Source organism: Rhinolophus sinicus, chromosome 7, assembly GCF_057876585.1.
Source record: "Rhinolophus sinicus isolate RSI-liver-muscle chromosome 7, RSI-T2T, whole genome shotgun sequence".
Lineage (NCBI taxonomy): Eukaryota > Metazoa > Chordata > Mammalia > Chiroptera > Rhinolophidae > Rhinolophus > Rhinolophus sinicus.
This window is the reverse complement of record NC_142507.1, coordinates 43,433,548-43,449,014: the sequence shown is the minus strand read 5'-3', so window position 1 is coordinate 43,449,014 and position 15,467 is coordinate 43,433,548. Positions and strand designations below refer to the sequence as shown.

Sequence of the window (15,467 nt, the reverse complement as noted above, 5' to 3'; positions counted from 1 at the left end):
TTCTCAGGCTCTCAGTGGCCACAGCAGCCTGCACCGTGGCTGGACACGCTGGTCGTCCCAGTTCTGACCGGCTGAGAGACTGTCGCTGACCTCACCTCCTCCGCAGGTAATTCACACACAGGAGTAACCAAGGGGAGCCTCAGCAGGGCCTGAACCCCGCATGTGCGGAGGCCCACAGCTTCTGCTGCCCACTCCATCACCCTTCCTTGAGCCTCAGCTGTCCAGACGCCCTGACAGGCCTCCAGTCATCCCAGCCCCTCAGCAGGAAGTAGTCGGGGCTACTTTGCAGGCTGGATAACCTATACATACTGTGTGCGGTTGAGGGCAGGCTCAAGGTCAGCCAGACTGCCTCTGTTTTCACCCTTCACTAGCTGACTAACCTTGGGCAAGTCACTCAACATCTCTGAGCCTCAGTTTCCACATCTGTAAAATGGTGATAAAAAGAACACCTCAGAACGCTGCTGGATAATAAATATAAAACACTTAGCATAGCACCTGGCAATCATCGATCCTCAACAAATCTATTTCTTGTGGGTCGGGGGTGGATGTTGTCCTGTTTGGATGGGTATGTATGCATAAAAAAACACCAAGAGTTAGGGAAAGGACAAGTAGGAAAAAAGCCAGAGAACTTGCTGCTCATTTCCCTAAACATTCTCTTTGCTGATTAATGTTCCTATCAACTCATAAAGGAGGTTAGTCCCAATTTCATATTCACTTGTCCAGAGAGTGATAAACTGTTATCTCCTTAAAGTAATCTGTGCTGCTTTCAGACGGCCCTTGCTCACCTAGACAGATGGGATTAGATTCATCTTACTACCCCTTTGGCAATTGGAAAGATCAATGGCACATTAGTCTCCTTGCCTCTGACTTTCTCCTGGGGGCAAATGCTGATGGTCCAGAATTAATGTGATGGTTGATTTACTGTGTGGTGTCTAAAGGCTTGGGGCTAAGTCCTCCCATTGCGGGGAGGGGAGAGGAGGAGAGAAGAAGCCCTTGGCCACATTTTTTTTTTTTTTAACTTTTCCTAAAATTTATTTTAAGTGTGTTTTCCCAGGACCCATCCGCTCCGAGTCAAGTAGTTGTTTCAATCTAGTTGTGGAGAGCGCAGCTCACAATGAATGGCCCATGTGGGGATCGAACCGGCAACCCTGGTATTACAAGCATCGTGGTCTTAACCAACTGAGCTAAGCAGGAGCCCCCTTGGCCACTTCGTGGGACTGGCTCACAGGCCTGTCTAAACTGGTTGAGAAGACAGTTGCAGAGGGACTGACTCATCTGCGGTCTATATCCTGGAGACTGGCCAGCCCTAGTTTTAAAGTCCAAGGCCGCGGACAATTTTAAGTTCTATGACCTCGACAAGTTAGTTGTCTTCTCCAGACATCAGTGGCTTCATCCAAAAAAATGGGACAGAGCTCCTTCACGGGATGACTGAGATTAAAATGAGATAATGCCTGTGAATAGATGTGCTTGGTAAATGTTCGTTTTTCATCTTTAAGTATGAGTAAACGCAATGTTCTTGAGTGAGAAACTGACCGAGTTTACAGATATGAAAACGGAGGCCTCCCGCGGGGAAATCCATAGCAGTCACGTTAGGAAGACTGTCCACCACTTTCACTGGTGTTGGCTGACACTTGTGACTGCCCCTGTTTCTACTGGGTCCTTGGGAACTAGAGTAATGGACAGACAAAGGGTTGGAAAGCATCTGTTTTCTATGAAATTTCCACAGGGGATTCCTTCTGTAACAGAACAGACATTGATTGAGCGCCTTCTGTGTGCCAGATGTTTTGCTAGACACCATGGAGGGTCAAGACAACACACTCAGATTCTGAAAAGGTCTTGACCCTGAGGGTTTGGTGTTTCTCCTGATCACCCTGTCCTATTCTCCCCCCAGAAGCAGCTCCCTCCCTGAAGACGTGGGACGATGTGGGATGCCTGCCCCACTGAGTTCTCTCCAGAGGATCTGTGCCTGGAGAGGGCAGTGTGGCCCCAGGCTCTGAGAAGGGCCAAACAAACAGGTTGTTACTGGTATGATAAGTTTTTCTTATCCAAAATAGAGCTTGGGTTTTGCCCATTATCTCTAGCTTATTTGCCATATAAAACACAAGCTCCTTGAGTGAGGAAGCTCCATCCGCTTTCCTATTGCTCCCACATAGAATGTGGCGAACTAGGAGTGAGAAATCCATAAAGAAATGGAACGGGAGAGCCACAGTGAGGCCACAGCATGAAGCTGGCTGGCAGACGGGCTCTGAGACACAGGTCATGGCCTTCATCTCTAGGAGCACAAAGCAAAACGACCGTAGCTCTCACATTCTCTATATACTGGGCTCACGTATAAGAGAGGGCACAAAGCGCTCCCCTCCCTCTGCCGGGGAGTGGAACATGCCCAGTTGTTCTCCGTGCTGGGGAAGGGGCTGTGGGTGCCTTACCTAAGAAATACTCTCTGGCTGCCCAGCTCCATGTGAACGAATGCCTTTGCAAAGTTCAGGACACTTTCAAAACAGATACAGGAAGGAGAACATTTTCTCCTCAACCTCCCTTGCAACTAAAGCCTGCCATGTGATCCAGCCTCCACTGCTTGCATTACCTACACAGGAGACCTCAATTCCGAGGCTCTGGGAAAATTCTACTTTGCTGGCAAAGGCTGCAGCAGAGCAGGGGCGCAGGAGTTGTAGGTCGAGGTCCCTGCTACAGTGGTGGCACTGGTACTGCAAGCTGCTGTGGGTGTGGTCAGGCCAGTGGCAGGGGTGTTTCCCCGATGGGGGGGGGGGGGTAGAGGTTTGTCACTGAAAGCTTAGACTGAGCTCTCCAGCAACCCACCCCCACAACAATCTGAGAAATCATGCGGTCCCCAATGTCATTTAAAAACTGTCTTTCCTACTCCATAGGCCGGAGTCAGCTGCTGTTGCTTGTAACCTGGAAAGACAGTCTAGTTCAAGTTTGCCTCGGCTCTCACTTCTTCAGGTCCTAACATCAACAACAGCTCTCTTTGTTCATTGTTTGCAGTGCTCCCAGGTACTAAGCCATGGGCTTTCTATGCAATGCCTCCTGGAATTCTCACACCACCACTATGAGGCAGGTACTATGTTTATCTTAATAGTGGGAAAAAACTGAGATATCAAGGCATTAGAGGACTTGTCCAAAGTCTTAAAAGGGGGTAATTAAATGTCCTGACAGTAGACAAGCTCTGAAAGCCCAACATGGATTCCAAGATAGACGGTGGCAGTCAACAAGAAAGCGTTTTGTTCTGCTCTCCATGGCGCGATGGGCCAAACTGAGGCGATTCATCTCGTCTTCCCAACATTCTCTTCTCTGAAGGAAGGACCAGTAATACCTGACTCACTAAGTTCACAGACAGTGAAATAAAGACACAACGATATTTCACTGTAAAGGAGGATTTCTCCAAGACAATGGCAGATATTACTGGCGATGGACATACTGTTCCCTCAAAAGTGTGTTCTCTGAAACTCCCCAGGTGCTAAGGGGCTGCAAGGCTGCATTTGCCTACAAGCATCAGTGCACAGGTCTACATTGCAAACACATTCTAATACAGGTAGTTCTTTTCCATTCCTATTCAAGCACTTATTTCATTTACACAGTTCCAAGGCCAATAAATCTTGGCATTAAGATTGATTTGATGTGTGATGCAGACAGCCTAATTATGGAAAGCATATTTTATCAGTTCTCCATTTTCTTTTCTCTGGTCTACAATTTTTTATATTGGGTTGCTCTTTTCTTTATTATTATTCATAAGGGCTGCATTAACTGGGCATCTCATGATGGCTTGGATATGCAAGTCTCCATCTCACTCACCCTCAATAGGAAAATTAATAAAGCAGCAGGCAAACAGCTTCCTGCGCTGGAACTTCTTTAGCCAATCCTGAGTCACCTGAAATATATTTTGCTTGTGTCTTCTGGAATTAGGGCTCAGCTGTAAATTTCAGGAGACGGTGCCCAACTTCAAATGCCATCCACTGACAGCCCAACTCATTGCTTTGAGAAGCTTGGATCAGCGTAGCTAGAAACCTACTCTCCCACTGATTTCCTCTGCACACATTTAGTGAGCACCTTCTGTAGGCCAGGCTCAGAGATATAAAACAGACTCAAGAAGGTCACAGTCAAATGGATCAAACCCCCACTCTTGGCCAATGTAAGAAAAATATCTTAGTTAGCCAAGTATTAAGGTTGGGAGCAAACTGGAAAGATTATCTACTCTATCTTTTTGCCTCTGGAAGGGTGACCATTCCAACCACTCTTTCTATTAATTAGGGCTTCCAAGTCTTGGTGATATGACAGACTTGACTTTGACTTATAGACTTCATGGATATATGAGTGTATTGGCTTCCCAGGGCTGTCATAACAAAATACCACAAACTGAGAGGCCTAAACAAGAGAAATGTATTGTCTCACAGTTCTGGAGGCTAGAAGTCCAAAATCAAGGTGTCAGTAGGGTTGATTCCTTTTGTGGGCCGCAAGGAAAGGATCTATTCCCGGCCTCTCCTCTCGGCTTGTGGATGGCCGGCTTCTCCCTGCGTCTCTTCATATTGTCTTCCTTCTGTGAGTGCCTCTGCATCCCAATTTCCTCTTTTTATAAGGACATAGGTTGTGCTGGACTAGGGTCCACTCTAATGACCTCATTTTAATTTCATTAGCCCTGTAAAGACCCTGTTTCCAAATAAGGTGCCATTCTATTCTGAAGTAGTGGGGACTAGGACTTCAACATGTGAATTTGGGGGAGACACAATTCACCCCCATAATGATGAGTGTCTCTGCAATTGGTTCAACTAAGGCTCTAAGACAGCTTCCAGCAGTACAGTAGTTACAACACTGTAGAGAAGGTTAGAATCTGTGGTTCATGTTCTCAGATAGCCATTCCCCCTCTCTGAGCCTCAGATTTCTTCTCGAGAGAATAAAAGACCAGGACTGGGCCTCCCATTGACAACCCGCTCCCATTTCTAGGCCTGGGTTGCTGAGGAAGCGAGAAGTTGCTGAGGTTCAGTAGGGAGGGCGTGGTGAGGCTGTACCACTAGGAGCAGGCTGATCTAAGTATTAACCTTCTGAGCCTCAGGGCTTTTTAAACTGTAAAATGGGGAGAGCCATCGCTACTTCAAAAAGGCTGCAAGGACTAATAAGGCCTAGGATTGCCTGGTACACAGTTGTCACTCTCTGTAAATGAACTGCTGATGGTCTTACTGGTATTATTATTAGGAGTCGGGCTTTGGATCTAGGACTCAGCTCTCAGGTGGCGTCGGCTATCAGAAGGCAGGACTATCCCCACCCCACCCCGGGGGCCCATCAGGTAGCTCATGTGGAGTGAGAGGCTCTTTGAGCGGGTAAGACCCTGGTGAACTTTGTGACATGCCTCTCCCCATCTCTACCTTATCCAAATCTGACCCCTTCTACTCAGCTCACTCACGTTCATATCATTAGAGTTAGGGCTAGGATTCCAGGAGATTTTGTTTTTCTTCACTGTATTTTATAATTTTTGTACCATAGAAAAGTATAACAAAAGGTATTTAATTATCTCATTTAAAAGAGCTCTATAAAGCAGCTCTATAAATCCAGCCCTGTGATCTCACTCTCACACGAATACTAGACTGTTTGGCGTCTGCAGCAATCTTTGGCTCTTACCTTCATTGAACCACTAGCTATTTTTTCGTGTGTGTCCTCGCCTAGATTGTAAGCAAGTTGAGGAAATCATCTGAGGCTTCTTACTCAGATTTAGCAAAGCTTATTTATTGATTTCCACAATGTACCAGCCCCTCTTACATAAGGTATCTCCCCACAACCCGTGAGGCGGGTAACGGCACTCCCATTATCACAGACGAGCTCCTGAGGCTCAGAGGTCACGTAAGTAGGCTGTGGCCAAGCCATGATTCAGTTCTACCTCTGACTCCGAGGCCACTGACCTAGCACCGTGCCTGCTCACCAAGTCCTACCAACTCGGTCATTTGTGCATCACTTTCCCTCATCTGGGAACCTCCAGCCTGAGCAGGGTTTTCCAAGGCCCTGTTGCCCCCTGGTGGCACATAAGGGCCCATTCTCCAGTCAGGCTTCAGGATCATTCCACACAGGCGTGTGACCTTAAGCACTTGAAACAGTGACCAACGAGGCCAGCTCTGGGGTGGCAGGCCCCTCTGCCCTCCAGGGAGAGCTAGACCCTCTACCAGAGCGGCACTTCTTAAAGGGACCCCCAGGAGGAGTCTGCTCCTGATACGTCAAGGAAGGTTAGGGTCTTGGGCCAACAGCCGTGAGATGACCTACAAGGTCTGGTTCCTCCCTCCCTGCTTTTCATCTCCCACTTTCCAGTCAAGACGTGAGGGCATGGGCATTCTCTGCTGGACACTCCGAGAATTTTCATTTTCCAAGAGCTTGTTTATGGAGGAAGGGAGAAAGAAGATAAAGGTGGTTCAAGTCCGGGACTTCAGGCTTCTCTACCTTAACACAGAGTCCGTTTCCAAAGACCCATCAAGATGCGTCAGTAAATATTTCCTGGATTCTTCGTGTGCTCTGCAACATTCTGGATGCAGAGATGGAGAAGATACTCTTCCCATCTTTGAAAACTAAACACAAAAAATGAGTGTAATGAGGAAAGGACTCTAATATGGGTGTCATGGGACTTTCCTTGTCACCCCAGAAATGGTTATCAGCACTCAAAACTGAGACTAAGAATCGTCAAATACCCCACAAACTCAAGAAAATAGAAAAGTTAGGGTCAGACGCCTCCTCCAACCATCAGCCCAGCCCCTAGCACTTTCCCAGCTTGTATAGGCTACCCTGCTCCCTCAGCCTGCCTGCCCAGGGGCAAAACAGCAAAGGGGCAGAGAAAGGAGGGTGGTATTGCATACTATGCCCTCCCACTCCAGGGTGGCAAGGATGTTTGGGCCCGCGGTCATCTTCTCAGAGGCCTTCCTTACAGCTTAAAAAGTGATTACCAACTTTTCTGAGAATCCTTTAATCACTGATCTGGCTGAGATCATCAGAAATAGCCTGGAGCTGCACTGGCCAATATGGTAGCCATATTGGCACACGTGGCTATTGAGCCGCTGAAAGGTGGCGAGTCTGAATTGAAATGTGCTGTCAGTGGAAAAATATATGCTGGATTTTTTAGACGCGGGGCGGGAGCGAGGGGGCGGGGCGGGAGGGCGGGGTTGTAAAACATCTTAGTATTATGTTTTAAATTGATTACATGTTGAAATGATATTTTGGACATATTATTTGGATAAATATATTATTAAAATTTCACCTGCTTTACTTTTAGTGTGGCCAGGCCACCTAGGACCACAAGGGGGCGGTACTGCAGTGCTCAGCTGCCTCCCGCAGGACTTTGGCGGGATGCGGGCTCGCTCCCTTCCTTTTCTAATACTGTTTCTTAAGCGTAGTTTTAAAACTGATTTTGCTAAAATTTAAATGGTCCATATTATGTTGTCCTAAGTTAACATAAATAATATCTCCAGGGCAGGTGTCCAAAACTCCTGAATCAAAACATTTAAGACTGGAATTTTAAGGGCTGCAAATTTCACTACCACGGGTAGGGAAAGGACTATATAAGCAAAATCCATCAGCAACCCAACTCATATTAATAAAGGGCTGGCTAAGTCAAGGTACAGCTGTAACTGTAACTATTTTGCAACTATTACAAAAGATGTATATGAATACTTATCGACATGCAAAGACATTTATGCTAAATTCTGTAAAAATGGACAGCTACAGAATTGTGTCCAGGATGTATATCAACTTCGCTTTAAAAAAAAATTTAAATCAAACATTTGCAGACAATGTGCTGAAAGGATATTCTCCAAGGGATTCATAGTCATCTCTGGACAGAGGCTATGGGTGGCTTTCTTTCCTTATTTTTATAACTGCTTTCATAATTAATTTTTTAAAGTTATTTTTAAGTTGTCCTACGCAGTCTTCTTTACAAGTGCCACCTTCTTTCCCAGATTCACCTGAGCCCTCGCCAAAGGAAGAACCAATGTCTTCGTTAAAATCCCAACACCTTCCCAATACCTAACTGGGGTTTTCACCTTGTTCCATCGTCCTCTCTCTAGCTCCTTGTGCCTGTCGCTTCCCCGCCAAGCCTGCGGACCCTTTCACCGGGCCCCTGTGTCTTTCCTCCGTCCCTGCCCCACCGCCAGGTTATGGTAAAACGAATACAAGGACCCGCCCACGTTTCGGAGTCGGTTGAGTCGGAATCCAAAGGTGACATCCCTAAAACAACGTGGCTGGCCAGGAACCGAGGCTCTGAGGACCAGCTGCAGACCTCCCTCCTGCGGGGGAAAACCTGCGCCACCCGGTTCCGGACCGAGCCCGGCGCAGGTCCCCTCACTTGTCACCCAGCGGGCAGCAGCACCCGGGCCCAGCCCGGGCGGCGGGACCGAGCGAGCGCTCCCTGTACACAACGCGGAGGTTGCGCCGCGAAGTTTGGCCCTTTGGAGGCGCCGTCCCAGCCCGCGTCCCGCTGGTGTCATGTGATCGGGAAGTGCCCAAGGCCCGTGGCGGAGAAAGAAGCGACTGCCTGCGGCGTCCGGGCCCGGGTTGGACGGCTGGCGAAATGGAGGCGACCTTGGAGCAGCACTTGGAGGACACGTGAGTGATACGGCTTCCTCCGCTTGCCCTGAGGTCGCGGCGGGGACTTGAGCGCGACAAAGGGCGTGAGTCGCGAGTGCCAGGCGGGCAGCACGGGGACGCCGCGCGACCCCCAGGCAACGGGGTCAGGTGGTGACCTATGTGCCGAGGCCGCAGGGGGGCCGGTAACCCGGAATTAAAGTCCCGCCCGGACTCCGTGCTCTCCCTCCGGAGCGGGTCTCCGCGGCCGGAGCCCGAGCTCCGAATCGCCCGTCGCGTTGAAAGTGTCCGTCTGGACAGGGTTGTTGGCAGTTTCAGGAAATGGGTACATTTGGAGGAAGGATGTGTAATAACACCATCTGTGCGGACGAGCCTTGCAGTGTAAACATAAACACACAGGCGCATCTTCTTCCGTGTTTAACCCGTCACTTGGTGCCTGGGGTAAAGGGCATCCCTTCAGTTTTTCGAACGAGGACGATCTACGTAAAACCCCAAATGAGGAGGCGCGCGGGGAGACACCCCCCTCGCCCCAGTGCCGCTCAGCTTCCCCCTTCCTCCCCGGGAGGCGACTGTGTTAGTTTTTCGGCAGGTATTTTAAGGGAGTTAATCTGCTAACGCATTTTTCACAAGGGCAGCAAATTCCCAGGTAATGAAATGTTTATGGCACATTAAAGCTCCCTGACAATCTTTCATCAGCGAGAAACGGGTGTAACATTTAAATTAGTTAATTATAATTTTCCTCGGGGTGGGGGGTAATAATGAAAAAAGGTTGAGAAACACTGATTTAAAGCACTTAGACAACAATCCCTGTATGTGTTATTGTAGTTATTTAAATTCATTTTCTTACATCGTGTTCCTGGAATTAGCATGAAGAATCCGTCCATCGTTGGAGTCCTGTGCACAGATTCACAAGGCCTTAATCTGGGCTGTAAGTATCGCCACAGCAACCCTTTGGTGGGTGGCACAGCATTTGATGTTGAGTAGGAATCTAGTGTTATTCTCTAGTTTTTATTTCCTGTCATCCTGCCACTTTCTAGGTACTTTTCTGAGAGTAGAGATTACTCCAAATAACGAGATTAGAAAACAAATTTATGAAGTTAGAAAACTGTGCCTTGCAGTGCTAGTACTACACAGTGGTTTCTACGAAAATAGTGTTTGAATAACTTTACATTGGTTCTAGAAAGGACTTCAGATAATGACAGCAGTTACATTTATTAAATGTGTGCCGTATGCTCGGACTGCTAGGCTTCGTATATTAGTATCTAACTTTTTAATACTCCTGCAAGATGGGTAGTGCCAGTTTTTAGTCCAACCACACATAACAATGAGTAGGCTGTAAAAACAGGGCTGCAGAGTTGGACACAGCTGGATTCAACCTCCAGTTCTTCCGTTTACTAGTTGTGTGAACTTGGACCAAAAAGAGACTTTCTAAGCCTCAGTTTCTTTACTGGGTAGTTGTTTAATAATAACTAAATTGCATTTGTTGAGTTTTTACTGTTTCAGGCACCATTCTAAATGCTTTGCATATACTAAGTCATTTAATCCTAAGGTAGATAAGAAGTAAATGATTGAACTGGAATTTGAGTCTGGCTCCTAAGTCTCTTCATCACAATACTGTAAGATTATTTAATGTGTGTAAAACACAGCAAAGAACCCAGACACCATGCTCAATAAATGGTAACAATTACAGATGAGGAAATAAACCCAGAAAGGTTAATAACTAAAGCATTCAGCTGATTGTCAGAACTAGTAAGCCCAGGGTTCCTTATTCTTCTTTATTGCAGGACTTTTTAAAGCTCTGAATTTTCGCTGGGAGGGTGACTGAAAGAGGTGATCTGTGTAACTTAGTTAGGTTTTACACAAAAATCAGTTAGGAGAAAAAAGGCAGATTTTGGGGTGAGGTGGGGGTTGCTTGCCAGGCTCACTAATGGAAAGGCTGAAACTAAATGAGTTCCTTTAAGAAACTTCCAAGGCCTGAAAGTCTGCACTGTGTCCAGTTAATGTTTTATGTAATAATAATAAATCTGTCAACTCTGCCATAGTGACATGTGTATTACCAGATAGTGCAGGCAGGTAGGCTTGTGTTGCCTTTATATGTGGAAATATATTGTAAAACTTGGTAATTACTTTTTGTACCTGACACCCAAGATTTAGTTATTATCTTCAGGCTAAAACAAGCATTAATAAAAAGCCAATTCTGTTCACATCTGAAAACAGCTAGCTTATGCTAGTGAAATAATTGCTCACAGAATATCCACATATGCTGTCAAGGTGATCTTAGAGCTGAACTCCTGAGTGAAGATTTTTCTGCTCTTTGAGGTTGAGCTCAAGAAAAGGAAATCAGATTTCCCCTGAGGAATTAGTTTCAACAAGTCTCTTGCCCTTACTGGTTTTTGTCGATCTCACCTCTGAATTTCTTATTGTTTCAGCAAGCTTCCTATAAAATGAATTTATGACTTTCAGATGGACTTGAATTGCAGCTTCTTATATGCTTGAGAAGGTGTTTAGAGGTGGTAATGGGAATGACTTTGAAAACTGAGTGTTTTATTGATTTAGGAACTGTTGTCTGTCTTTCTCACTGCTGTAACCAGCTGAGTACCATCAGAGCACAAGCATTTCTTGTCAGTAACCTGAGAAAGCATGAAAAACCTTTTTGTGAACAATTCAATGGGAGACACTCCTACGGCTCTAACCTTACTTTTGGACGGTCAGGCGACATGGTATCATCTGTCTTTCAGGCCGTGGGACTCTGTCAGATGAGCATGCCGGGGTGATATCTGTTCTCTCCCAGCAAGCAGCTAAACTAACCTCAGACCCCACTGATATTCCTGTGGTGTGTCTAGAATCAGATAACGGGTGAGTAGATGTCAGCGAATCTTATCCTTTCCTTTTTATTTGGAAAAATCCCTGGAAAACTTGACTGGGGCTTGTCCTGTGTTCATCAGGGCAGTAAGGGAGGTTCTTCACCCTTTGGACCCGAGGAGCAGATCAGTTGATCTCTGAAGCTAATGTGCTGTCAGACCACAGTGAAGGAAGAATTATCATGAACTATCAGTCTATCAAGAAAAAGAAATAATAAGAGTAAGACCAATCAAAGAACAGAAACTACCTTCTGTAGTAATGGGAATACTAAAGGTATTCCAAGTGAGAGTCCTCAGAATAGTAGTAAGTGACAAAAGCAGAATACAAAACTATGTACAATATGATCAGTTTTGTAAAAGGAAAATTGTATAAATAGTATACGTGCAGATAAAAAAACCAGGAAAATATTAATAGTGGTTGTCTCTGAGTGGTAGGATTACAGAATTCATTTCATTTTTCTATTTTATACTTTCTATATTTTCTAAATGTTTTGTTGTGTTCATATATTGCTTTTGTACATAGAAAAATGATAAATGTTATGTTTTTAGTTGTGTCCTAAACCAAACAGCATATTTAATCTTACACTGACTCCCACTGAAAACGTTTTACTCAATATCTTCTGCTTTGTCTTTCAGGAACATTATGATCCAGAAACATGATGGCATCACAGTGGCCGTGCACAAAATGGCTTCTTAACCTCTCAGTTCTCCAGCAGCCTGTCGTAGGGACTCCTTCCCACCTGTGTTAATTATTTTACAGACTAATATTAAAGTTTAATAGTTAGGCAACTTATTTAATGTGCATTGGGTACTTCTCTATTAATTTTAGAGTAAGCTCCTTTTTGACACTCTGTGGACTGACTAATCACAATATCAGTAAGAAAGGATCATGGTTTGAAGCAGCCAGTCCAGGTCAGTTTGTATATATAATTTTTTTATGTTCAATAAATCTGGTTGGAGGAAAGCTTGGATCTTTTCTGAATTCTTTAAATTCTTATCAAATGTTCATTTTTTTCAATTATCAAATTATAATTTTGTAAAGGTCTTTGCTCCAAATTATTCTTCTCTCAGAAGCTTCCTGAAATACATATATTCTCACAGAAGTGTCCATGGATATTTAAAACAAATCAAGAATATTCCTACCCCACTATAACATAACAGCTAGTGTCATTAATCATTTACCATGTGCCAGGAACTCATTTAATTCTCATTAACAGCCCTATATGGCAGGTACTAGTATTTGCCGCCGTTTTACATTTGTGTAATAAAGGCAACGGGTTGCCAAAGTCACCATTTGGACTTGAGAGTCCAACTCAGAGCCTGTACTCTTCACACCCAGACCACCACAGAAATAGGCGTATTTGGCCAGGAAAATATCTACCATTTGAAAGTACAGAACAACATTAACTTGTATAGTTCTCAACAATAGGTTGGTGCACAAGCAGACACAAAGGACCTCATGTTCAATCTGAATGCAACTGTGGGTCTTACAAATTTAATAATTCGACAATATAAAAAAGTCTCCAAACTATTACCATTATTTATTTAAAAATGTCAGCATCTACAAATACAAGGCGCTATGTAAGGATACAAAGATTTCCAATAAGACATGGCTGGCTCCACCCTTTGAGCTTATGCTTTGACAGAAAGGATATGCGTGGATGTTGTCTTCACCACACTTACCAATGCCTGACGTGTATATACGTTTGTTTTATTGTCTCTTCCCCACTAGTATAGACACTTTTGAGGGCAAGAGCTTTGTCATATTCACAGAAGTATTCCAAGCACCTCAAATGAATATATAACAACGGGGAGTTTTTGGTATGAACTGGCTTCCCCAGCAGAGGGAGTGCCAGTGGCAAATAGGTGATAAACCAAAAGGAATATGTAACACTAAATGCTTTAGTTTGGTCTGTGAGGTAGGAGGTAAAAAGCTGGAAGGTAGGGCAGCTACCTCAAGGACCTTGAATATCTGCTTTTTAAGAATCCTCAGCCTCATCCTGTTAACAGAATGGGGCTTGGAACAAGTGAGTCAAAAGTTGAGCTTTAAGATTAATCTGAGGTAGACTACGCAAGCTCTTTTTCCAAGGAGTAAAACTTTTGCTTATCTATGTCTCCAATTCCTAGCCCAAAGTGATGAGAGCCAATCTCTAGTGAGTTACTGCTTCATGCTAAGTAATTTGTATGCATTTAGCTTATTTAATCTTAATCTTATGAGGTATTATCTCCATTTTAGGAAGAAATAGGCTCAGCAAGATAAATTAGCTCAAGATCAACTACCGTGTTTCCCTGAAAATAAGACCGGGTCTTATATTAATTTTTGCTCCAAAAGACGCATTAGGGCTTATATTCAGGGAATGTCACCCTGAAAAATCATGCTAGGGCTTATTTTCCAGTTAGGTCTTATTTTCGGGGAAACATGGTATGAGATTAAATTGGCAGAAAGAGAAAAGCGAATGAAGAATTAAAGATAATTGAATTGTCCAGGTGATAGAGGTGGGTGACTTAGAAAGGAGTCAACACAGGAAGGATTCCAGAGAAAAGATGGCTGGGTTGGATTGTAGACATGCTGAAACTGAGTATCCGACAGGACTTCCTGGTGGTAATGCTGAATAACAAACACACTGTGGGCTCACTATACCAGGCACAAAGCTGACTTTCCTTCAGGGACCTCTCATTGCATTTAGAACAAAACCTGAAGTTCTTACCATAGTCCCACGGTTTGTATGATCCAGCCCCTGCCCACCCTTTGTGCCACATCTGCTGCCACCCGCTGCCTACACACGCCTGTCTAGCCCAGTGCCTGGCACATAGGCGGCAACTTCACTGACTGAAACGAATAAATGAACGTACTTTCTCATTTATTTTTCATAACAACCTTTGAGGTAGGGTGTAGTGCACCCAATTTTATTACTAAAACAAGACATGCTGGAAAGAGCCCAGGGCTGGAGATGGCTAATTTTCTAGTCTGTACAGAGCTGAAGCTAAAGTAGGATTGTATGGGGGGTTTCCAAAGACCACCTGCAATGGTTAATTTTATGTGTCAACTTGACTGGGCCACGGTGTATCCAGATACTTAGTTACACATGTCTGGGGGGGGGGTGTACCCATGTTTCTGGATGAGATCCGCATTTGATCAGTAGACTTAAAACAAACTGCCCTCCTCAGTGTGGTGGGCCTCATCCAATCTATTGAAGGCCTGAACAGAATAAAAGGCTGAAAGGCTGAGTCAGAAAGAATTCTTTCTCTTTGCCTGTCTTCGAGCTGGGACACAGATCATCTGCCTTTGGGCTCAGACTGGAACTACACCCTCCGCTCTGACTGCAAATCTTGGGCTTCTCAACCTCCATAATCACATGAACCAATTTTTTTTCTCTCTCTCATATAATATGTATATGAAATTTCTCCAAGGTTTTTTATTGGAGGTTGATCACATAGGCACCCTCTCCCTGGAATTTGCTCAGAATTCTACACTCCCAAAAGGAAAACAAGTGATTAGCATAAACCATATTGTTTGCACAAATAAATTAGGCACAGTGATCTACTCTTATAATCGAAGGAATGGTGGAAACCCTCCTAAAATCTAAGTTGCCAGATGTCAGCCAGAGGGCAACCTTGTAAGCAAGGCTTTCAAAAGATAGGAATCTCAGGCCAGCTATGTTAACTTTTCTGCACCAGAACAGGCAAAGACTCAGCTAAAACTAAAATCTTTTAAGTCTGGGTGGTAGGTCTGTAATGCTAAAAATTATTCATGTGCTGTATTTGACAGTAGAGCGAGGGTAATAGTGGTGATTTAGGAAATCAAGCTGCAATTCTTGCTGAATAGCTTTAGGGCCAAGAGTTAGAATGTTAGACATTAAGGAAACTATGTTTAGTTAAAGACCCTATAAGCTTTATTAAGTCAATTGGGTGCAGAGGCAAAATGTTAGTATCTCAACGGTGGCTTACGGATTCTTTGCTCTTGATATTAAGCCCCACCTGATTAACAAGAACCATTCTGAGTGAACAAAGTACCAATAGTGAGTCTGGTGATATACAGTC

The 15,467-nt window shown here is 44.7% G+C and overlaps 1 protein-coding gene and 1 pseudogene across 2 annotated transcripts in view; one reads left to right on the top strand and one right to left on the bottom strand.

Annotated features, from left to right (window-relative positions):
• Positions 1 to 15,467, bottom strand: part of LOC141568497 (small ribosomal subunit protein eS19 pseudogene) — a 34,794-nt pseudogene that overhangs the window by 6,208 nt on the left and 13,119 nt on the right. The gene's annotated exons all lie outside the window — the stretch shown is intronic.
• LAMTOR5 (late endosomal/lysosomal adaptor, MAPK and MTOR activator 5) lies at positions 8,430 to 12,390 on the top strand. Its single transcript, XM_019730474.3, has 4 exons — positions 8,430 to 8,586; positions 9,432 to 9,493; positions 11,304 to 11,421; positions 12,063 to 12,390. The coding sequence occupies exons 1-4, from the start codon at positions 8,552 to 8,554 to the stop codon at positions 12,121 to 12,123; spliced, it is 276 nt and encodes a 91-aa protein (XP_019586033.1). The 5' UTR covers positions 8,430 to 8,551; the 3' UTR covers positions 12,124 to 12,390.